Source organism: Boleophthalmus pectinirostris, unplaced genomic scaffold (assembly GCF_026225935.1).
Source record: "Boleophthalmus pectinirostris isolate CB_2022bp ecotype Guang Dong unplaced genomic scaffold, ASM2622593v1 HiC_scaffold_22, whole genome shotgun sequence".
Taxonomy (NCBI): Eukaryota; Metazoa; Chordata; class Actinopteri; order Gobiiformes; family Gobiidae; genus Boleophthalmus; species Boleophthalmus pectinirostris.
Window position 1 is genome coordinate 33,513,811 of NW_026571190.1, and position 25,183 is coordinate 33,538,993.

The following is a 25,183-nucleotide window of genomic DNA, read 5'->3' on the forward strand; positions in this document are numbered from 1 at the left end:
GAATAATGCTGAATAATGCTCTGTAAAGCGTCTTTGGGGACAGAAAATGTCTGTGAAAGCGCTATATAAATAAAGACTTACTTAATTACTTAATAATGATGATGTAATCTTTGTATAAATCAAAATAAATCGTTAATTCTCCCGACGATCAATTAAGAAAATTTAACCGAAAGCTCATCCCTAATTTTAATAGATCACCTTAAAATTAGAGATAGATAGAGAGATATTGGTCAACTGATATGTCAAGCAGAGATTTTTACTTTTTAGTGCCTCGTTTTAGTTTTTTTAGTGCAGCGATTTTTTTGTTTTGGTTGATCTGCAGCATAAAGAATAAGCAAAAAGCGTGACTGTACTGCTCTCCTGTGGTAAAGAAAGTGCTGTGGGTGAGTTTGTAGTAAATTTAAATAACATAATTTGGGGAAAAGAATCTAAATCTTCAGCACGTAAATATCAATATCAAAAATATTAGCAGAGTATATCAACCTTTGGTTTGTCTGTAACCCATATCGGTCGATCTTTACTATATAATGTCTAATGACATAATTTGTTTAGGTAGGTTGCACATTTTTTTATGAATAGACAAACTCAAAGCTTCCTATCTAATTTGCACCACATGGCTCAAAACTAATCATCCAGTAATGCAACAGCAGCAGTTCAGTCGTTCCATTGTCCGAAACACATGAACTAAAATTAAAATGAAAGAAAACTTGTACTTCTGCATGTTTTCTTTCATACACTAACACTAACTGAGTAATAGTAACTTCCCTTGTGGATCAGTAAAGTTTGTCTAAGTCAAAGTCCAATAAAACTTGAGCCCAAAACTGCGCATTCGAAGAACTTAAGTGACCCGATCAAAGGCGTGGCGGGTTCAGACTCCACCACCAGGATCAAGGCAGCACATGAAAGCAGCCGGTGCCCAAGAGGAGCCAGGGGAGGGACCTTAATGTATGCCTCTGTGCCCGGACCTCCTCCTCTGACTGGGGGTGACTAGGGAGCCACTGCGCCCTTTTTATCAAGGTAGAATACCGAGGTGCCAACTCCCCAGCCACCAGCGCAGGGAGCAGGCTAATTGTCTCCCAACCTGGTTATGTACCCAGGCAGCATGGCAGCCCTCGTGTCCTATCTGTGCTCCGTCTGATTGGATGTGACATGCAGGGGGAGACAAAAGAGCAGGCTAATTCACAGTAACAAACTTCCCTGGGCACAGTGTCAAATGCAAAGCGAGAAAGAAGGCAACAAGGCCCCTGCCCCACTCCTCCGCAGACGCTTTTTTTTTTTACTAAGGATCGACTCACCTGAAATGCCGAAAAGCCGCTCAAAGTTCAAGCCTCGTTGTGTTATTTTTGTGGGCGCACCAATAAATGTTTAACAAGAAGAGTTTTGTTGACCTGCCACTTGTTGGGAACGGTTGCGCTGTGACTGGAGTTGACATTTGGGGTAGTTTTTTGTTTTGTTTTTTTTCCAGAGAGGGACACAAAAGGATTTAAAGGACCCATGTTACGCCATTTTCTGAAAGTTCTTGTAGAGGTGCAAATGCAAGGAATAGAAAAATAAAATTAAAGTGAAAAAAATCCATAGCACACTCAGATGGCCAGACGATGTCCAAAACCTTTTCTTTTTTTTCTTTTTTTTTAAATATCGTTTCGGCAAAAACAAAACAAAACAAAAAAACCTTTGTCATATAAATTTTCTTGCTTTGAACCACAGTATATAATGTAATGTAATGTGATGTAAGTTGTGTTTTGTTTTATTCACACAAGTTTAACAAATAAATCCTGCATTTTTAAGCTTTCTTCTGAGTTCTTCTCTCAAACAGAAAATACTCTGTTCCACCTTGTGATGTCATGTGGTAATACAGGAAGTTCTCCACTGTGTTTTTACACTCCGTACACCTTCATAACAATAATTTGGGTGATTTCATCCCTGGAATTATTCACTACTGAACAAAAGGTAAAAGGAGCTGTTCATTTGAAAATTCCCACTTAATGACATCACAAGGTGCAACTGAAAAGTGATTTTGGAGATGTAAACTGATAATAAAGAATTACTCATACATGTGTGAATGAAACAAAACATATCAAAATTTTTTTGTAATATAGGACCTTTAATCTTTGCTTGAAATGTTTCACAGTAGAAAAAAGTATGTACTCTCACTAAGGCTGTTCATTTGATCGAATTTTGATCTCGATTTCTATTTCTGTGTCAAACGATCCCAAAACTCATACAATCGAGTTGAAACGATAAAGCTTAAAGTTTATTTTGGGATATTTTTTATATAAATGAGTATAATTATTAGATTTTTTAAATGTAGAGATTGTAGAACAGCTGGATATATAGTTTATTTTGGATACATTTATGGTTTTCTATGCCTTATTTCATGTTCAAAGTTTATTTTATTAATTTTATGTTTTATACATCGCAAAACTGCTCTAAGGTTCATATTTGTAGCCTATATTTATTTTCAATATGAAAGTTTTATGTAAATTATTAATAACAAAATGTTGTTGTTTTTTTAGAGAGATAAATGCAGAATAAATGCATCATGTATCTAAAAATAATTGTTTGAATAATCGTGATTTCAATATTGACCAAAATAATCGTGATAATGTTTTTTTCCATAATTGAGCAGCCCTAATTCTCACTGTGACCAGGGTCGCCTCTCCAGAGATCTGACCTGTAACCTGTCTTGGTATATCACCTGCTCGTAATGTTTCTGTAAACTGGATCATAATTTTGGAAATATAAACATCCCTATCACATTTATTTCACATTTTGTGTTATTGTCATTTTAAAACCAATTTTCCAGCGTGCACTCTTTGTGTGCGCATTAATTCCCGGAGCATTTAAACTCCAGCGCACTGCATGCTGTTATGATAAAACCTTAAATTTGCTGGGGCCAGTATTGAAGTTCTTGGAAGAAAAGCTCGGTTTAGTCTGCAGAGATTATTGGTCCTGTGGGGAAACACAGTGCACTACAAAGCAGCACAGCCCGGGGTCTGTGTGCTCACCGGGGACCAAAGCACTTCTCCTTGGTTTGTTTAAGGTCCCAGGAGAGAGGTTGCACAACGCATGCAACGCTGTGTGCTTTTGAACGCTACTCCTTTTCCATTTCCTCACGGAGTACTAAATAAAATACCTCATTGTCCACTGAATAAAGCATAACAATGTTTTATAGATTTTTACATAGAAAATTTTAAATCCCCCTAAAACAGTGTTTTTTGCTGGAATTGAGTGGCGAAAAATGGGAAAATGGACCTTAGGAGCGAAATTAGACCTCAGTAATGCTAATTGATTTAATGTAGGCACTTTTTATCACTCTATTGATTCAGCAGCCTGGATTTGACGCTGTCACAATAACGTTCTTTGTTCCCCGCCACAGAATTGCTTCACAAAGTGGTGAAGGAGCGCCAGGTCAAGAGCAGTACTCCGAAAAAGCCTTCTGTGTCTCTGGAGCGTTTGGAAGAGTCATTTAAAAAGGTACGCCACTCCGCCATTACTAAGTGTTCTTTGTCATTGTCCATAAAAGAGGAGAGGAGAGGGAGAGTAACTACGGCACAATGGCTTTTTCACATAATTTAGCCTGATTTTTGCCATCAGAGACATTTGTGGTGACTTTTGCAGGTAGGTCTCTAAGTAGCAGGAAGTAGCAATCCACTCAAGACTCAATTTATTCAACAATTAAGTTCAGTTTTTGCTATTCTTAAGGATGCATTGTGGAACTTTTCTGATGCTTGTCTCCATGGAGATGCGATTGCCTTGCCTGAAATGTTAGACCTTATGGCATTAAACTTATCTCCAGCAATTGACACCACAAGGCCAAATTACAAAACAGATCTGTGACAAGACATACGCAGAGAATATGGCAGTGTTTCCCAAACAGAATGAAAACCGAGCACCACAAATTGATTCTGCCTCTTTTTTTTCTCCATTCTGTCATTCTCGCTCACACGCACAGAGAGACAGAGACAGAGACAGCCGGACATACATGTCAGTGAGGGTACATCTTAGGATTGAGCGCTGTCCAGATTTTGATATCGTTAAACCTTCTCAGGATTTTACCGGGGTATACAGTATTACCGTATCACCAAAATGTTTTAGTACGACGTTAATAAGCTACATAGCCACACCGCTGTACGGTCTATGGTATGACCTGCAGAATTATAATCTCTGAAAAGTTTCACATGAACCATCTCTAGTGCGATAAAAGCACAGAACAGACTCACCATCAGCAGCACATCCTCTGTCGCAGAAAGAACACTCATATTCCACTGAGTTGTGTCCTTTAGTCCGACAGAAGCTGAACCATGTGATTTTAAGTTTTGTTTCTGTAAAACGTAAACAAATGTGCGCCTGAAGCCAAAATGCTGCCAAATTGCAGAAGTACTAGTATTTTATTTATTTTTTTGGGACCAACTCGCTTGTAGCCGGACTTGCCGTCTTGTCTTGGTCTCCATTATGAGTGTCACGTGACAACGGAACAAAACTAATCAAACGTCATCTCCCCACGCAGTCATAAGAAACATTAAAGATACTATTAGTTTTAAATCGTGATAGTATCCAATTGAAAATACAACCACACATTCATTTGTGCTGAGTAAACAAATTTAGGTATCAATAAATTATCATACTCTATTAGGTCCTTATGCGCTGCAGATTTTTTTTAATGACGGTAATGAAACTGATAACGTTGCTACTTTTGGATACCGCAGGATACCGTAATACCGTATTACTGCCCAACCCTAGTACACTTATTACTTGTCCTATTTGCTCCCGGAACCTGACTCTCTCTGCCCATGGATCGGTGGGATGGTGAACTGTTCCTCTCTCGCCTTTCGCGGAGCAGGGTGTCCACGAAGTGTGATCGGGCTACCCCAGTCCTTTCACCTGTGGTCACCCAACAGTCTACGCGGGTGCACCTCCGGGTCCATCTCAACACTCAGAACTGTAAAGAAACCCGGCGTGGTCCCGGGGTAGCCAGGCCTGGGCTTCCCCATCGTAATAAATGGGCCAGAACCCAAGGAGATCTCTTATGATTGGGCACTTGAATTATTTTTCAGAAAGCCCTGTAAAATTAGATGTACTGCTTGGTCTGTGGGAAACACTGATATGTATGTTTAAATATATTTTTGAGCAGTAAAACTATCTTGGATTTATTCAATTACAGTGGAGTTTATCGCTCAAAACTTGCATTTTTCTGTGAGCAGATCACCTCTCCACAGATCTGACTGCTTTTCAAAAAAGTTAAATCTTGTACCTTTAAGTTTTTATTAGATTATCTCCTTTAAAATTGTTCAATGTGTTAATTTTTTTTTACATTTTTGACGGATCATATGAACTGTTGTCTCACTTGACTTTTTGATTTGACTCACATCGCACTGTTAAAATTTCAACTATATATATAAGATTGTTTGCATATTCTTTACATTCCTGCTTGTAATCGTGTATAAATGTTGTGCTTTTACTTTCCTGGCTGTAAATATCCACAGTTAGAAGCCACCTAATTATGTTTGAATGGAACCAGGCTGCAGCAGCAGAGTGAGAGCCAAATAAAAGGGAGAAACGCCCGGAGGCACAAACCCAGCAGGCATCCATTGTTCTCTTAAACTCTCTCCAGCAAAGATCTAACAAACTGTGCTAAGTGCTCGTGGTTGCTGTCAAGTTAGAGGTGATCAGGGCAAGAGGCTAACAGTCAAATGGACACAGATTTATTGGGCAGGCTAATTATTTTAATGGCATTTTAGATATTATTAGCACAAATTTGAACAGTTAATAGGCTTGTGTAGACCCATAGTTTAAAGGTGCTATACGCAAAACTGACTCTTGTGAACTTGAACTCGTGTTAGAGTGTTGTTACCTCCTCAAAAACAGATGTGTGAAGAAACAACATTATAATAGATCAGAAAACAGTGTAATATACAGTTGGCCCTTTAATGCAATTTTGTTTTTACTGGAAACGTGTGATTGTCCAAAGTTCTAGTGTTAATTTAAACACAACTTAAATCTTTTTTCTATGTTATCTATTTAAAATAATCTGTGTATCATTTGTTCATTCATTTTTCAAAATAAAACAAAAAATAAGAAAACAAAAAAACAACTATTTTCTTCATTATTTGTCTCCAAAACCAAAATGAAAAAAAAACAAAAAAAAAAAAAAAAACGGATAATGATTTGTTTTTTCATTTTTTGATTTTATGTTTGGTCTGGTCTGGTCCCAGTCTCAGTCCCGGTCTGATCCAGGTCTCTGTCTTGGTCTGGACCTGGTCTCTGTCTTGGTCTGGACCTGGTCTCAGTCCCTGTCTTAGTCCCGGTCTGGTCCAGGTCTCTGTCTTGGTCTGGTCCTGGTCTCAGTCCCGGTCTCAATCCCAGTCTCAGTCCCGTTCTTAGTCCCAGTCTGGTCCAGGTCTCTGCCCTGGTCTGGTCCTGGTCTCAGTCCCGGTCTCAGTCCCGTCTCAGTCCCGGTCTCAGTCCCGGTCTCAGTCCCAGTCTGGTCCTGGTCTCAGTCCCAGTCTCAGTCTCAGTCCTGGTCTCATTTATGGTCTGGTCCTGGTCTCAGTCCTGATACTGGTCCCAGTCTGGTTCTGGTCTGGTTCCTGTCTGAGTCCTGGTCTCAGTCCCTGTCAGGTCACACTTTGGTCCTGGTCTCTGTCCTGTTCACCTGACACTCTGTCCTAGTTCAGTCCTGGTTTAGACCTGGTTTAGTCCTGTTTTAGACCTGTTTATTCGCAAAAGTCTGGCATCGCAGTTTAAGTCACGGAAACGGGAAACAGCCGTTATCCTTTTTTTTTCCATTATTCATTTAAACACAAAATCAAAAGCTGAAAAAACGAATAATTATCTGCTTTTTCATTTTGATTTTGGAGACAAATAATGAAGAAAATAGTTGTTTTTTTGTTTTCTTATTTTTAGTTTTATTTTTACAAACAAATGAACGAATGATACACCAATTTAAAACAATAAAGAGGAAACTTTCTGTGTTTTGAAGTGTAAGTTTTCTGAACATTCAACCCTTGCGAGACCCGAGTGCAGAGATAAGACCTAGACAATGTTTTCCCACTGAGACCTCTTTGCCTCCTCAGATTGAGCTGCTGGAACAGAGGATGGAGTCCCTGGAGGAGGAAACGGAGCGACTGAGAGAGGAGAAGGACCACTTACAGGAGGCCAATGAGGAGCTGGCTCATAAGTGCTCCAGACTGCAGGCCTCTCTGGACCAGCGTCAGGCCCAGGACGGCGCTCGGTCCGAGGCGGCGCAGGCTCAGGCTCTGCTGCAGGCGGAGAGGCACCGGTCCGAGATCCTGGCTGTCGAAACCCGTCTGGCCTCGTCCCAGAAAGAGGCCGCTCGGCTCCATCACAGACTGCTGAAGCTGAGGCAGGAGCTGGGGATCCTCCGAGCGGCCAGGGATTTTTATAGGAACCGCGCAACAATGCCAACGCGGGCCACCGGGAGCGCTAACAACATTAACAGCAAGGTCAAATTCAAAACAAGTCGGCTCCGAGGTCCTACCCACCTGCACAGCCACCCAAGAGCCGGCCCCAATCAAGCCATCAGCTGGTTGCGCCGAAGCCCCAGCCCCTCTAAGGATGAGTGGGAGGACATGAGCGCAGATAGGTAATGATACACACACACACTCGGCGGCTTCTCCTCATTATTTTTAGGCGGGAGGATCGGCGCGGCTGCTGGGTGTAAATGCGGGGGGCCACGCGGCATCGAGGGGACAACGTGCGTATGCAAAACATAAGCAAATGGGTGATTGAATTTCATCGTCTGTCTAGTTGGTATTCCGAAGCCAAGAGAAGAATGTGATAGAAAGAAAAGGGGAGAAGAGGAGGGGGAACTACTGTCAGATCCTTTGAAATATCCTGGGACGCCTTGCTCGGAGCTTATTGACTGAAATTTGCATGCAAAATTAGCCACCTCTCCGCACAAAGTTGAACCATTGCCAGGAAAGCCGAGGGATAAGGGGGCCCGGCCAAGCCTTCATACCTTCCAGTGATGCCATTTTCACGCGCTAGTCACGCTACCTCCAAATTGACAGTTTGGCAGTTTGATTTAATTTACTGGTCCTTTGCATATTCACTAACCCCCCCCTGACAGCGCTAAGCATCCCCCTGCTCGTCGTACCCGGGCCGCCGCACCCCTCCCTCCCCACACTCAACATCTCTACCTTCACTCTAGTCCTTCTGGTTATCTTGTGATCTGTCAGCTCCGTAATGCTCCTCTATTTTTTCCTCCTATGGCCCCTCCTACCTACCGCCGCTCTCCTCACTCTTCTGCCTCTCCTCGCCTTTAATTTAGTTGGATAAATTTTGAATGACCCTACTCGGCTCCGTACCAGATGTCTACAAGCTGTTTAACACCCTGTAAATTAACAACCATCGAGAGTAATTATTTCATGTATGTTTTATGCAAAGAAGCCACTGAGCCAACGTTTATTGAGTGATGGCTGGAATGATTTGATTTCGAGCTATTTATTTCCCCTCGCCTCGCTCTTTTCACTCTTTTTTTTTTTTTTTTTTCCCTCGCTCTGTGTCCTAACTCTCCATCCCTCCTCCGAACTAATTCATGGGCCCGTAATCCACCCCAGCCCTATTCACGAGAGGGCTTTTAGCAGCGACGGGTGCAGCCCTGCCCTGCCTCTCTAATGCCTCTCCATGTGGTTAATAAGCAGCGGAGTAATATACGGTTTACCTGGGAGAAGGATCTTAGTGGATTTGTGAAGAAGGGCCCTAAACTGAGATGTTGTCTTATTTAAGGCACCTGTCAACTGATTTGTTACTGTAAAGCCTCCTGCGCACAAGGGTCCTCCCCTGCAATATGTCTTATAGGCACTTCCAGAAATACACCGCGCCTGCCTAAGGACTTCCTCTCCTAAATAGTACAAAATGAAGATGTCAGTTAAGGGTGCTGACAAGTCTCTGTGTGTTTTTTTTTTGTACTTTTCTTTTCCGGCCGCCTCTGGCTGCCTCACAGGTTTTGAGCTGCTGGAGCTATTCTGGGCAGAGCGGGCAGTTTTTAAGGCAGGGGAGAATTTAATCAGTTGAATGTTTTACCTTGTAGTACACGAGTACACAAAGCTGGAGCTGGATCACAAACTGTTGACCCCAGTTAGTGTTACAATGGAATAGGCTGCACCGTGCAAGAGTATATAAGAGTATAGCACTGCAGAATATAAAAAAATTTAATTAATAAATACATTTACAGGCTGCTTACACTGTCATGTATATAGGGCAGTGCTCCCTGTATTGATGACCTACTAAGTTCAGTCTCAAACTGATCCAAATTCTCTGTCAAGCTGTTTGCCAGCACAGATATTTTATCATTGTCTCAGAGGTATGTTATTGCTTTGCTTGGAATTTTCCATAGTAGGGCATTAAACAAACAAACAAACAAACAAAAAATTCTAGGAAATCCACATGTCTGACTTGCAACTTGCCTGGTGGCTTCACTTGCTTGTCTCCATGGCGATTGATAAATTTAGTCATATATTTGTGGAACATTTCAAACTTGCGCCAAATTGTGATCGTTTGGATGATGAATATTGTAAAGGAATATTATAGACGTTGGTTGATCCAGATGAAAGAGGGCAATAGTTAGATAAATGAATACACTAACGCAGGCATGTCTAAACTATGGCCCGTGGTCCAAATGCGGCCCTCAGACTAATTTTTCTTGGCCCTCAGGCTTTCAGGTGAATTGGCCCAAATGACCTTGCATCAATTAAAAATTAACTTTTTACTGCAAGTTTTTTTGAAAATCTACCTTGGTAAAGCTTATATTTAATATTTAGTGTGGGATTTTAAGGATCTTAGCATCAATAAAGACTGATGGGTCATTTTAACATGTTAAACATGCACATATTTCAATTATTCACTATATTCAGCACTAGGGCTGGGTATCATGAAGAAGTTGCCGATACGATATATACCACGATACATACTTCACAATACAGTGCACTTTCAATTTGATACAATATATTTCAAATCGATTTGATACGGTTCAATAAAAAATAAAGGCTATGGCTGATACTAAAAGTCTTTGTTAAACCACTTCTTGAGCAAAGTTCATATAAAACACAAACATTTTAACAGTGACAATGTCAAATGTGTCACATAAACGAGTTTCTTTCCTCCAAACAAGCAACAAAACTGTAGCTCTGTAACAAAATAATTTAGTAAAATACACCAAAAAATACTCTCACCAGTATATCAATACAGCAGCCCATGATATCGATACTGTATCATCACATTAAACGATACGATATATATAAATATTTCAATATTTTTGCACACCCTTATTCTGCACTGGTCTAAGACCCTTGATCAGACACCTGCTTCATCTGTGTTTAAATATGTGGCCCTTGAAAAGTTTGGACACCCCTGCACTAACAGATATTCAAATGGCAAAATAATGTATTATATCCAAATATAGAATGGACTTATCAACATTTTAACACATTTCATTTCTCATCCTCACATAAAATTTCACAAGTTCTAGTTCCTAGGCTGGCCCTTTGGTACAGGCGATAATCTCTCCTGCCCAAGTCCCCGTGCCCCTTCCCGGCCCTGGTTTAACCCTAACTAGCCCCCAGCGCTGTCATGTACCTCTCAGATCCTCCCTCTCTTTCTCTCTCCTTCTCTCTGTGCACTCTTTACCTCTGTTGCTTCTCCCAGGCCCCACCTTAATAAACCCCGCCAGCGTAAATGTCACTGGCTTCCACCTTCACGTCAAAGGTTACCGTCAATAAACCTGTGCGAGTGTGTGTGTGTGTGTGTGTGTGTATGTGTGCGTGTGTGTGTGTGTCCGTCAGATACAACTTGGCTCGTCTCACCCGTCTGTCACACAGGGCCCTGGGCTAATGAAGGCCACAGCCGCCCTCATACATGTTGATGCATTCACTCCTCACTTAATTTACCAGCGCATTTACACTTCCAGCTTCAGAAATTGGACGGGACATTGATTTTCTGTTGGTAAGGGGGGATGCACATATTTTTGCTTGATGTCAACTAAATCAACCATAAAAGGTAAATTGGATTTTTGTCCAAGGGTGGTAAGTTTGAGAACCAGGGGTCTTCGGGGCACAACTTCTGGTCCATGGTAATGTTTTGTTTCTTCGGTTACAGTGACAGTGGAGACGAGTACACGGACAGCCTCAACAGTGTGACAAGGGGTGAGTTTAGAAGGAGACGTGCGCACAGAAAGGTACGTTCTTACGTGTTAATGGTTTATGCACAAAGAGGGGCATTTATGTATAATTTTTTAAAGATTTCTACAATTTTATAACATTGTTCCCTCATTATAAACATGCCTGAAGAGGTTTTAGATGTCATTCATGCATGTTTGAGTATTTTAGTGATCTCTACCGAGCCTTATTCGAACCCTTCTTGTAGATTCTGTGCAATACTTCACCCACAAGTCTACGTCACCCATGCTGCCACACGACAGTTCTCTATAAATCTACAAAAACATGACGCAAAATTGTACACAGCAAATTGACAAACTTAAGGAGATGTGCAGTAGTTTTGATGGTGGATTGCAGTCTGAAGGGGAGTGACTTAACGCTGGAAGCAAAAGGAGAGTAGAGTGTAAAAAACTAAATATACACTACTGGTCAAAACTTTTAGAACACCACAATTTTTCAATTTTTTTTACTGTTTACTGTTCTACCTATCGTCATGAGCTTTGGGTAATGACCGAAAAGACAAGATCACGGATACAAACGGTCAAATTGAGTTTCCTCTGCAGAGTGGCTGGGCGCTCCCTTACAGATAAAGTGAGGAGCTCAGTCACACGGGAGGAGCTCGGAGTAGAGCCGCTGCTCCTTCATGTCGAGAGGAGCAGCTGAGGTGGCTCGGGCATCTGTTCCGGATGCCTCCTGGACGCCACTCTGGAGGGGTTTTTCGGGCATGTCCCACTAGGAGGAGGCCCCAGGGGGAAAAAACGGGACACGCTGGAGGGACTATGACTCTTAGCTGACCGGGGAACGCCTCAGGATCCCCCTGGAAGAGTTGAAGGAAGTGTGTGTGGAGAGGGAAGTCTGGGAGACCCTGTTCAGACTGTGGCTCCTGCGAACCGCCCCCAGATAAGTGGAAGAAAATGGATGGATGTTCTATATATTCTAAAGTTTTGATTCTTGAAAGATATAACAGCTGAACACACTCGTGGCTCGTACTTTTTAGAACTAGAAATCAAATATTCTTCAGAAAGTTCTTCCCAAGTCTGTTGCAGAAGTTCCCATAAATGTGTGGCACTTGTAGGTTGTTTGTCTTTCACTCTTCTGTCCAGTTCATCCCAAACCAGCTCGATGGGGTTTTATGGAGACTGTGCTGGACACAAACTCACCATCTTATTCTTTTTTCCTGAGGTAGTTTTGGCAGAGCTTGGACTTGTGTTTTGTATCTTTTATCTTTTTTTTTTAAACCTCTGGCTGTTCTGTTCTTACCTTTGTATCAATTCAAGCTCTTCATTGGACTTTCACGACTTGAATTAATAACTGGAAAAATTTGGGTTTTCTGAAACTTTTGACCGGTAGTGTACATTGTTTTCAGCAAATAAACCATTTTCAAAACAATAAAAGGCAACTATCAAGCTAATGTGCACTTCCTGGTTGTCTGACAGTAAAACGATTTATAATTAGATACAGACAGTAAACAGGTCACTTTTCATCCCAGATGCTGCTAGTACTAAATATCTTTACAGAGGCAAGACTTTCTACTTAAATACATGGGGAAATCAGGTGCAGGACATTAAATGGAGAAAAATATTAAAGTATTCTAGTTCTTCTTTTTGGTTTTGCATAGAATTAATTAGGGCAGATTATCATTAAGAAGTTGCCAATACGATACATATCTCGATACATAGACCATGATACGATACGCTTTTATATAATATAGTGAGCTTTCGATTTGATACAATATATTTCACATCGATTTGATACGGTTTCGTGTAAAAAAGACTAAATGATGGCTCTAATACTAAAAATCCACCAGGTTTGTGCAAAGTGAATGTAAATTTCATTTTTCTCCAGCGACTAGGTCAGGAATCGGAATACACTAGACGGTTTGCAAGAACCCTGGAAGTTGTAGACCGCACACCAGCCAGTAAGCGAAGAGCTGTGAAGCCATGATGTCAAACTCAAGCACCTGTCTGGGTCCCTTTTGTGGTACAGCACAACAGTAAACAAAGCGGTCGAGATGGATGTAGACGAAGACATTCATTCTATGTTGGCAACGATTCCTAGGATCGAGGAGAAAGTTTGGTGAATTTTATCAAGAGGAAAGACGTTATTGCCCTTCTTTCTATGGGGATTTGGTGCATTACATACGTCACGACCAAATAGCAGCAATTGGTTATAAAAAAAATTACCCGCCTACCGTCGAGCGAACGAATCCTAATGCTGCGAGGTCAGACAGTTTCCACGAAGTGAAATCGGCTGATGGAAAAACAAACATTTTACTCAAAACAGTGAAAATGTCAACACAACTGTAGCTCTTACACTAATTAATTTGATAAAATATACCTAAAAATACACCATATGTAAATAAATATAAATATGATGATATTTCGATACAGCAGCACACAATATCAATACTGTATCAACACATTAAAGGACACGATATATGGATATTTTGATATTTTTGCACACTCCTAGAATTATCGTGATGACGTGATTGAATCCAGTATAGCAAAAGAAGATGGTTAGTGTGTGTGTGTGTGTGTGTGTGTGCGCGTGTGTGTGTGACTGTATGTCCCTTGGAAAGACCAGCTGAAGCCTAAGCAAAGCCGCTGTCTTGTCTTGGTGGCAGAGTGTGGAGGTGGATTGTGTGAGCTTTGTATCTCGGTCTTATCCCTGTCTGCTCGGATACGTGCGGATCCACTGGAGATGAGCGACTACTGCACACCGGGAGCTGCTATGACACCTCTGTGATGACTCTGGCTCAAGAGTCTTTACACCTGGCAGTACATGCTTGTCTCAGAGTACAGTGGATCTGCCTGTGTTATCGGGGGCTTGAACACTCCACGCTGTAGCCTTTCGATGTTCGCACTGCACCTTGAAGTTCCAATGGGCCATAACTGATCCCTCTTTACATCTACACAAAAGCTATGTAAATGTGATCTGTCGCTGACAAAAATGTGCCCACAGGCGTCGTCTAAAAAATACGTTGACATGACATAAAAGAGACTGCCGTTACAGTGTCTACAAAATACTGTTGACATTCTGTGTTATGCAAAACTGACTCCTCTAGTTTACAGCCAGTTTACTGCTGTTTAGGGATGGGCATTTGATTACATTTTCTTAATCGATCGTCAGGAAAATGAACGATCGATTTTCAATTAATCATTAACGTTTTTTACATTTAAATTATCATAATTATTAATCTGCATAAATAAACTCAACTTTACAACAGATAAACCATAACCACTCTAGAGCCACATCAGCCCATTTGAGATTATAATGTGTTTAATGCAGCTTTGACACGTTTGTTGACATTTTACAGAAACAAGACTTAAAATAAACGCATAAACTATAAGCTCTGAAAAAACAGCTCTTTCCTTGTGTCCTGGTCCCGTTCAGCTTCTGTTGGACTAATAAAGGACATGACTCAGTGGAATGAGTCATAAGTGTTCTCTGTGTGACAGAGGGATGTTGATGATGATGGTGAGTCTGTTCTGTGTGTGTTGCGTTGAAGATGGTTTGTTTTCAGAAATCATACGTGTGCTGGTTTAGCTCAGCTCTTTATTTAACATTATTTCTATCACTTTATTTATTTTGCTTCTGTTGTGATTAAAAGAGTGAAAAGTGTTTGTCTTTTGGACACATTTGCACTCAGCTTAATGAGCAGTAACCAGGATACTGCGTATTCATGCACCATGACAAAACCGGGATACTCAAAAAAACCCGACAATACCCGGGACACTGATGTGCTGTAAACACACTCACTGAGTGGTACAGTGTCTCCAAGGAGGTGCCAGAGCCGAGACGTGGGACTGTGAGGCCACAACTCCAGTGTGCGCTGTCAGACACAGCCTCATCTCCTTACGCTACGCTACGCACAGCAACCTACATTCGGTTTGTCGATTAAAAATTCTTAATGATCAATTATCTATTTGTCAACCAATCATACCCATCCCTAATGCTGTTACCCCAAATAAAACATACCTGGAGTTGTGTTTTATTTCATTTTTGTTTCACACATATTTGCTTTATGAATCTGTCCACATCTCCAAAGCTCAAAATGCTCCATTTCACCTTGTGATGTCAGGAAGCATTAGATTTGTAGGTTAACAACTGCCCTACTTACCTTTTGTTTAGTAGAGACTGGAAATTCCAGGGATGAAATCATCTAACTGATTCTAGTGAAGATGTGTGGAGTTTAAAAACACAGTGGAGCACTTCCTTGTATTACCACACGACATCACAGGGTGGAAGTGTTTCCCATCTGAGAGGAAAGCTCAGCGTAAATATGCAGGATTTGTGTGTTTGAATGAAAAAAAAACACAACTCTAAGTATGTTTGTGATGAGGAAACCACAAAACAGTGTAATATGGGCCCTTTAATGTTGAAAATTAGATTCTATTGTCTAAATAAAGATGTTTTTTTTGGTATTGAGTATCACGTTTATTCCTTAGCATCGAAATCAAGTTTTAATTTCTAGTATCATGACAACACTCTTCTGTAACACCATATAAACCCACTGTGCCGCTCCCATAGACCTTGAGCTGTCAGGACACCTCAGTCTTGCAGCTGATCCCCTCGCAGTTTCCTCATTCCCAATCGGACTAAACTCTCCCATCAGCTCCTCCCGGGCTCATCGCCGTGACAACCCCCCCAGCCCCCTTGAACCTTACCCCGTCACAACCGCAAAGCTCCTGTCTCCTCTCCCCCCTCCGTGTGATCAAACCTGCCACTGATCAAATGCTACCTGCCCTTCGCCGCTGAGAGGGAAGCTCCTTTGATGCCACTACAAACGCCCGAGCGGTTGGAGGTGTCACCCGCGTACGGACACTTAGAAGCAGCCACGCTCGCGCCATACAAATGAACGGGGGCTTTTAGACGGCGATTGAACAAAGGAAGTGTTGGCGGGCACATGTCAGGGACGATATCCGCTCGGAGAAAAGCAGGAGTTGGAGTCAGGAGTACACGCTCAGGTGAATTATTAAAGCTGTGGGTGATTTGTCTGGTGGAGTTACACGGAGACGCCCTGTGATCATGGTGTCATTAGGAGAAGTGTTCCCACAAGCATGACATGTCACCAGTTATGTTAGATTAAACATATGTCGTCTGATTTAGGAAGCGGGTGGCAGCGTTAGGAGCAGTGCAATGAGATAAAATGTAATGTAAACATGATTAAAGGGCCCATATTACACAAAATTGACCCTTGTGAGCTTTAAACCATGTTAGAACGTTCTTACCTCATCAGAAACATACTCAGAGTTGTGTTTTGTTTATGTAATCCTGCATTTTTAGTCTGTCTAGTGGTAGTTTTCAAGTTAACAGCCACATTTTACCTTTTGTTTAGTAGAGATGGGCGATTTCAGTTTTGAAATTAAGATCAGGTTTTGTGTGTTAAAGTTAAAGTGCGAATGAAACAAAACTCAACATCAGGTATGTTTTTGATGAGGAAACAACATTCAAGGTTCCCACAGTCAGGGAAATCCTGGAAAAGTCATGGAAATTGAAAGTGTCATTTTCCAAGCCTCGAAAAGTCATGGAATTTTAGTATCTTTTTCACACAACTAGAGCATTCTGTAGTTAAGTTATCATTAGGCTATTATGATTATATCCTTACGTATGAGCCTTTCACATAAAAGAGACAATAATAAATGCACTGACAGTATTTTGAATGTTAAAAAAACTATAATACCAAACCATAAGGTGAGTGGAAAGGGTTTTCATATTTAGCCCTAAAAGTATGATCAATTCTACACATGCAGGTTCCGTAAAGTCATGGAAAATTCACTTAAGGTCATGAAAAATGGAAAGGTTTTTAAATTTTGTCAGTGAAAAAGAGTGGGAACCCTGAACATTATAATATACATCAGAAAATCACATGAAACTCAAGTGACATTTGGCAATTAAAAATGTTGTACCTGATTTTTAAAAGTGAATAACAGAACTAATTAAGTTTATCCTCACTTACCGATCGCATTCCTAGCATCCCAATTATTCATCACGATTAGTCTACAAGTGCTTAATAAGTACTGATAGATTGCTTCATATCAGGGATGGTACAGCAAGCAGCAGATTTTTTTTTTCATTTGTACCAAAATGGCTACACAACACTAACCTGATTCATCAGCCCATTTTAATTTGTTTCTCTTTGTACAAACCGTCTGACCTCGCAGCCTTAGATTTCGTTCGCTCGACGGTAGGCGGGAACTTTTTATCATTTAACCAATCGCTGCTATTTGGTTGTGACGTATGTAATGCGCCGCTAACGGGACTTACTGGTATATTAAGCTTTTCCCAAATCCTGTAGGAAGAAGGGCAGTAACGTCTTTCCCTTTGATAAAATTCTTTGTTCCGGCTTTAAATCCTCGATCTCGGGAATCGTTGACAACACTTAATATATGACGCTTCACTGATTGGCTCATGTTTTTGCGAATCGTCTAGTGTATTTTGATTCCTGACCTCGTCGCTGGAGAGAAATGAAATAGAGCAGAGGCACTAGGTGGCGCCGGCCTGGCCAACACAACACTGCCAAATCCTACGTGTATCACCAATTAAGAGAATAAAATAGCTGAACAGAGCAGTTAGTGGCAGTAAAAACAGGAGTTGATTGGCAAAATAGCATCTTGAAAATATGTGAAATTGCTCAAACATGCACAAATCATTCCAAATACAACTTCAAGTGAGGGGAAACTGTTAAAATGTAGTTAAAAGCTCTAAAAAGTCGCATAATAGGTCTGCTTTAACCTACCTCAACATATATAACACATATGTGGCACTGGTGTATGATTATGTTTGTTGTTTTGGTGGCTTTTACATATTTGCCAGTTTGTGTGTGGTTGTGTATTTTGGATTTTGCACAACTCGGTTCAGTTTAATTTCATTTCCATTTCATTTTCTTGTCTCTCTCGCAGTCTTACAGGCCCGCACAGATTTCAAAGACTAAAGAGCCGCCTGTAAACTCCTCCAGAAACCCACTTCTAAACCAAGGTAAGTTTCTCAATACTCATCCGTGCAGAACTACAAAACCTAATCGACTATTAATCAGATCCAAAAGAACATTCACACACTGATGATCGGAAACAAGTTTTCTGGGAAGTTTACACGCGTTTTTTTTCCGTCTTCCTCTCCTGCATTATTCATAGATGTAAAATGTTAATCATAAGTTGTTAAATATATCACACTTGTACGTACACAGAGACACTCCCAGCAGTAGCTTTCTAAATACGGATTTGAAGAGTTTTTTTTTTTCTTGTCAACTGAGAGGCGCCTGTATGTATGACTTCCTCCCTGTTAGATGATGAACAGTGCGAGTCCTGGGATCGGGGAGGAGAGAACAGGAGGTGGAGGAGACAGAAGAAAAAGACACAGGCCTGCCCCTCCTCTTCTTCTTCTTCTTCTTCTTCTCTGCGGCAGCGCGTTGAGTCCCTCCAGCGTCACCACGGCAGGATGAGAAAAGCCAGAGACGAAGCGCTGGTGTCGGCCCGAGAGCTGCGCGCCGCCAAAGAGAAGATAACAGAGCAAGTCAACTCCCTCACTGACAGGCTGAGCAGCAGCAGGCAGATCATACAGGTAACTCCAGAGACACGAGGTTTTTGTGTTCAGATGATGTGAGACAAGCGAGACACAATAGCAAGTACTGTATTTTTCGGACTGAAAGGCGCACCAGATTATAAAGCGCAATATCAATAATGTTGAATTCTCTCATCTATTTACATACATAAGACGCACCGGACTTTAAGGAGCATTAAGTGAAACGAATGAACGACACTTGAGACTGATACGTTAGCCCAGGTGTCTACAAAGTGTAAAGAAAAGACGTCAAATTTAAAGAAACGCTCGCGGTGGACTTTTTCAAAATAAAAGGCAGTGAGAAACAGACGTTTACAATTATATAAATAAATAAATAATAAAAACTGCCTAGTTTTTTTTATTTCCTACAAGGACTCAAATATACATTGAGTAATAATGTGTTCAATGCAGCTTTGCGCACATTTGTTTATGTTTTATAGAAATGAAGCTTAAAGTCACATGGCTAATTTGTATAAACTATAAGCGTTGAAAAAACAGGTGCTCCTTGTGCTCTGATGTGGTCAGTTTCTGTCGGACTAAAGGACCCAACTTACTCCTTGACGCTCCTGACTACGGTAGCCTTAATGCTCCGACAATCCATCAAGCGGTGAGGCTTCGTAATTTACGAAAATCGTACTAAAACATTTTGACAGATTTTTGAGCACCGTGTACCACATAAAATCAGTTTGAGGTCAGTAAGCACAACCAGAATTAATGCATAAGGCGCACCGGATTGTAAGGCGCACTGTAGATTTTTGAGAAAATTAAATGATTTTAAGTGCGCCTTATAGTCTGAAAAATATAGTATGTTAGCGCCACTGTGCTTGAATTCAGCCTGTAGTCCAGAAAATTTTAGCAATAATGACAAGAGTATATGTTTTTTAAGGCATTTTTAATACTTTTGGACCCCTCTGGTGTAGTGAGAAGTATAGTAATTGGCCCTAATGCTTCCTTGAAGTCCAGCAGGTCCTGTGTAGGAATTGTGCACAATGTGTTATATACATGTTTCCCACTGTGTTCTCCTCTATGGGATCAAGTTTCTCCATCAGTGAAAATGTATAGAGCTTAACAGTGGCTGTAAGTAAATTTTCCATTAAATTTTCCCATAGACTTTTTGTCAAAAAATCGCATATAAAATGGAAGATTCTGCAAAACGCTTAATAACTTAGTGGTTTATAACATTTCAGAAACAGACATTTTATAAAATTATAGGCCTTGTGGTCATTAGTTATCATGTTGCCTGATTGTCCCTGAGCAAGCGTCAGACTTTGTTCCAAACGGCAGAATCAGGGGACAGAACTTCCATTTAAAATATATTTTGAATCTCAGTGGGACTTAACAGGTTAAAATATATAAGTTAAAAAACACTGGGCCTGTTCAACAAGGACACCAACTTTTGTAGAAATCTTTTGTTAGGAAAAGAATTGTAACAAATGATGATGTAAGTGTAAGATAAAGTGCCATAAACCAAAACGTATTAAATATTAACAATGTTCTAATCCATTCACTGTGGGCCCAAGCCGGCATACATTCTGTGCTACCAGCAAGTTTATCGTATAAAAATGAGAAGAAAAAGAAGCATCCACAATAAATGAATACTGATCAGAGCTTTACTACTACTACTACGTAAAGCAAGTTTCTAAAGATGAGTTTCTAAAGTTTCTCTGTCTTGTTTGTGAGCAGAAGTGCCAGGTCCTTTGCCCTTATCATGCTTAATAAGTTCAGCTGACAGGCCAATACTCCTGTCTGTGGATGTCAGCGCCACGGAGCAGAGGAGACCACGATCCGCTCTCTACCTCTGCTGTTTTGTTATCCTTTTGAATGTTTTAAAACAGACCGGGCTCCTCTCCTCGATGTCACTAGCACTGTTTCTTCAGATCCGACTGCTGCTGCTTTGCCACTCACCCATTAAGTTATTTAGTACTCGCCTCCAGGTAGAAAACTCTTACACGGGTACAAAGTATAAATAAACCACTGAGCACTTTGGCCCTTAAACAGTATCTTTCCTGTCCTCCACAGTCCTGACAGGAGACTTGTGGTGCATTGCTGGTGTAGGCACTGGACAGCTGATTAGGAAGTATATTTACTGCTACAGCCAGTGCGTCGAAGTTGTACACTGGGGTCAGAGTGGAGACCTCATATCGTTGCTACACAGGAAGTGGCCCTGCTGATCCCTCCCAGGCATCTGACAGCACAGCCCGCCCAGGGAGGTCTCAGATACGCGCTCACTGTTGTGTCAATGAGTGGACAGGCTGCACAGGAGTTGTTGTCTTCTTCCTGTTTGCTTCCTCCACTTTGCTGCTGCAGTATTAATGCCACTCGGCCAGAGAAAGTTGGAGCGCGCTGGCTGGTCAAAGGCGGGTCTCGTTGCCCTCTCTGGAAAGGCCAAGAGGTGATGGACTCTGGGTTCGTTCCAGCCGGTCCTAGCCAACTCTCCAACTCAAACTCTGCTGGTAATTGGCCTAGGACAGCCTCCACAGGGGCCATCATGTGAGAGGAGCATGGCACTTCCACTGCACTACACTTGTTTGTGCTGCTCAGGCTCGGGCCATTCTGTCCTTCCCTTACCACCTCTAATCTTGATCATGTTTTAATAATTTGTTTTTTATTCTATATATTTTTCTCTCATCTATGCACATAAAAAATACATATCGTCCATATCAAGTGGAAACTACCCTAACCCCAACCCTAACCCTAACATAATTTGTAGAATTTATGTAGATAGATTACTTTTTATTTCTATATAACATACCGTATTTTTTCAGATTATAAGGCACATTAAGCGAAACAAACGGACGACACTTGAGACTGATCCCTTAGCCCAGGCGTCCACGATCCATCGGCAGATCTGTCTAGTGGTAGTTTTCAATTTAACAGCTACATTTTACCTTTTGTTTAGTAGAGATTGGCAATTTCAGTGTTGAAATTAAGATCAGGATTTGTGTGTTAAACAGGTGGGAATGAAACAAAACTCAACATCAGGTATGTTTTTGATGAGGAAACAACATTCAGGGTTCCCAGAGTCAGGGAAATCCTAGAAAAATCAGGAAAATCCTGGAAAAGTCATGGAAGTCATAGATAGATTACTTTTTATTTCTATATAACATACCGTATTTTTCGGACTATAAGGCACATTAAGTGAAACAAATGGACAACACTTGAGACTGATCCCTTAGCCCAGGCGTCCACGATCCATTGGCAGATCGTGGCCTCATTCGCCCAGCGTTGTCTTGGTGAATGTGTATTATGAATGTGAATGTGGGTGGATAATTTAAGTTTTTTTTTTTTTTTTTTCTTATGAGGAGGACTCAAATATACACTGAGTAATAATGTGTTTAATGCAACTTTGAGCACATTTGTTTGTTTTACAGAAACAAAACTTAAAACCACATGGCTCATTTGCATAAACTATAAACGCTGAAAAAACAGCTTGCTCCTTGTGCGTTGATGTGGTCAACTTCTGTCGGACTCTGCGAGGCTTCTGACTACGGTAACTGTAATGCTCCAACAATCCATCAAGCAGTGCAGCTTCATAGCTTACCAAAGTCGTACTAAAATATTTTGACTGATTTTTGAGTGCCGTGTACCATATAAAATCGGTTTGAAGTCAGTAACCACAACCAGCACTGTCGATCTTTGAGAAAATTAAAGGAAGTGTGCCTTATAGACCGAAAAATACGGTATTTGACAGAAAATAGCAGTTTTGATTTAAAAAGAAGACATATTGTACTTTTGTCTGCTGTATAATCTTTGACACCTGCGAGCTGACATTGCCATAAACGTCATCACAACAAATGGCTGTGAAGTTGTTGCCCCCTCCTATGGACAGCTACAAATCACTCTAGCAAGCTTTGAATTATGTTTTCATTTGTACTTAAATTACTACGTGTATCACCAATTAAGAAATTAAAATTTAGAACTAAATTAGCGCAGAGCAGTGGGCGTATGCCTTTGGCGGAGAAAACGGGAGCTGAACGGCCAAATGGTGTCTTGAAAATAAGAGATTAAAGATTACTCAAACATCCAATGAATCACTCCAAAAACAACTTCGGGTGAGTAAATGGTGAGGGGAAACAACTGTAACATGGTAAAATGCTTTATTAAATCAATTTTGCATTATTTTGCAGTTCTGCTTTCAAATGATTAGAACCCCTTTAGGCACAGTTAAGAGTATCTATATCGTATTTGTACAATTACTGAAAAAGGTTGCATTTTAAGTGTGACACAAAACCAAACCATCTTTAAGTTGAATAATTTAAACATCATTACTGTTAATAAATTGTACAATAGTGTTTATAGTGTTTTTTTTACCAGTCTTCACTAGAATTGTCACTGTTTCTATCTCTTCTTCTTTCCTAGTTTTTACATTTTCAGTACCATCTGTCCATTACTTCTCTCTTTTCCCCCAATAATCTCTAATAAACCTGTGTTATCATCAAAGGCAGGTTAAGGAGCTTTAAACAGGTGACAGATGAATCAGTTATCAGCTCCTCCCGCGTGTGAAATGTTCCCGTCACGCTTTTCATTCCAACAGCGGATCATTTGGTTACAGGATTACTGCGATATCCAAATTTCCCGTCTTTACCTTGTCGCGTGTGGTGTGTCCTGCCCTCCTTTTGCGTGTAAACGTTCGGGATTATTTTAGGATTACCTGTATGTACAAGCCTTCACACTAAAATCAGAACATGTCGGGGCACTCCTTCTTGCTCCAGCCCAGTTTTACCTTTATTATTGCAGTAAGTACTATAAAATAATGAATACAGAGATGGAATTGTGTCTGTTGTTGCTCTGAAAAAGTAGTAGTAACATAATCCCCAGACTTTAAATAGGAGGTATTTTACTTCTATGGGGTATTAACTTCTAAAACATAACATATTTAGATCAACATGTTACCTTTTATAGATTTGAAAATGCTGTATTTGCCAAAAACAACGTATTTGCATGTTTTAAAAGATTCACTTTCCCTTTTAAAGCTCTGAATCCCCCCTCGTTTTGCTCTCCAAGTCACTCCCCCTTCAGAGCGCGTTCACTGTTATTATTAGTCTGCCTGCGTCTCCAAAGCGCAAAATGTTCTGCCACCTTTTATCTTTAGTTCAGTAGAGATGGTCAATTCCAGAGCTGAAATTATCCAAGTGATTCTAGTGAAGGTGTGTGGAGTGTAAAAACACACTGGAGCACTTCCTGTTTCGCCTTATGACGTCACAAGGTTGAACAGAGTTTTTCTGCTAGAGAAAAACCAGAACTCGGCGAACTCGTTTCTTTTATAAGTTGCTTTAGATGAATATTGCAATTTAAAATGTGGAAATTATAAGATAAAGATCCACGAGTGTCATAGATCATAACTACATCGCAGACACAAGCACAATACGCCTTCTTAAATAAAGTATTTCTTTATTCTTTGTTTATGCCTTTTCTAAGGATGGAATAAGTTTACATTTTTATAAAGTGTTACCAAAGTCCCACTGTCTTATATTTTAAAGCAGGGGACACCAAACTTTTTTTCTCTGAGGACCACATTATCGCTCCTGACTGGGATTGGGTCGGCCGACGAAGGAATACATGCTCTTAAATTTCATCCACCGAATCCTATCTTCTCTCATTTGTCCTCGCAAGATAGCATACTCTTTGTGAGTGACAACGCAGATTATATTCTTTGAAAAACTTTCTTTACATATCAGACAAACTGCACGGACCTTACACTGAACAAAAAAAATAATCGGTTGTTCACTGTTCTTTGAAAACTCAGCACTCTGTCAACTTTTCGTCCTTTAACACTCGCCACTACTCTGTGTGTACGTTGACTGTCACTGTTTGATCTTGAGCTTTTCAGGTGATGAAAATTCAGCGGCAAATGTAAATACGTCATATAATTGTTTAAATAAAAATATAAATACTTCATATAAATATAAATTTTTAATTGAAATAATCGACAAAATTCAAGATGCAGATGTGTTATTATTTGCCAAAAAGTAATAAAAAACAAATAGGCCATGACAACTTTTGAGGATTGTCTTATAGGGCCTGTTCAAGTGGTGTGGGCAGAGGTCCATGGGGGCCGGTCAAAGGGGCGTGGAGGGCCAAAGTCAGCCCACGGGCCTTAGTTTGATGACCCCTGTTTTAAAGGATAGTGTAGTTCTTTGTCAAACTACTTCATTAATTTATTTATTAAATTTCGGCTTTTCTTTTCAACTCGAGTGATTCTAATGAAGGTGTATGGAGTTTAAAAACACAGTGGAGCACTTCTTGTATTATCACATGACATCACAAGTTTGAACAGAGTGTTTTTTGCTAGAGAGAAAACAGGAATAAGCCAAAGTATGCAGGCTTTGTGTGTGAATGAAACAAAACAAAACTCCACGTATGTTTTTGATGAGGAAACAACATTATAACATCGATGAGAAAATAGCGTAATATGGATCCTTTTCGTAAATTCGTAAAACCATAAT

The 25,183-nt window shown here is 40.6% G+C and overlaps 1 protein-coding gene across 2 annotated transcripts in view; it reads left to right on the forward strand.

Moving 5' to 3' along the window:
• The window catches only part of cntln (centlein, centrosomal protein), a 175,889-nt gene that overhangs the window by 87,990 nt on the left and 62,716 nt on the right, over positions 1–25,183 (forward strand). For both annotated transcript variants that reach the window (XM_055158740.1, XM_055158741.1), the window contains exons 15-19: positions 3,380–3,477; positions 7,077–7,606; positions 11,119–11,197; positions 18,080–18,155; positions 18,463–18,737. In XM_055158740.1, coding sequence (XP_055014715.1) covers positions 3,380–3,477; positions 7,077–7,606; positions 11,119–11,197; positions 18,080–18,155; positions 18,463–18,737 — 1,058 coding nt within the window. The remainder of the gene's footprint in view (positions 1–3,379; positions 3,478–7,076; positions 7,607–11,118; positions 11,198–18,079; positions 18,156–18,462; positions 18,738–25,183) is intronic.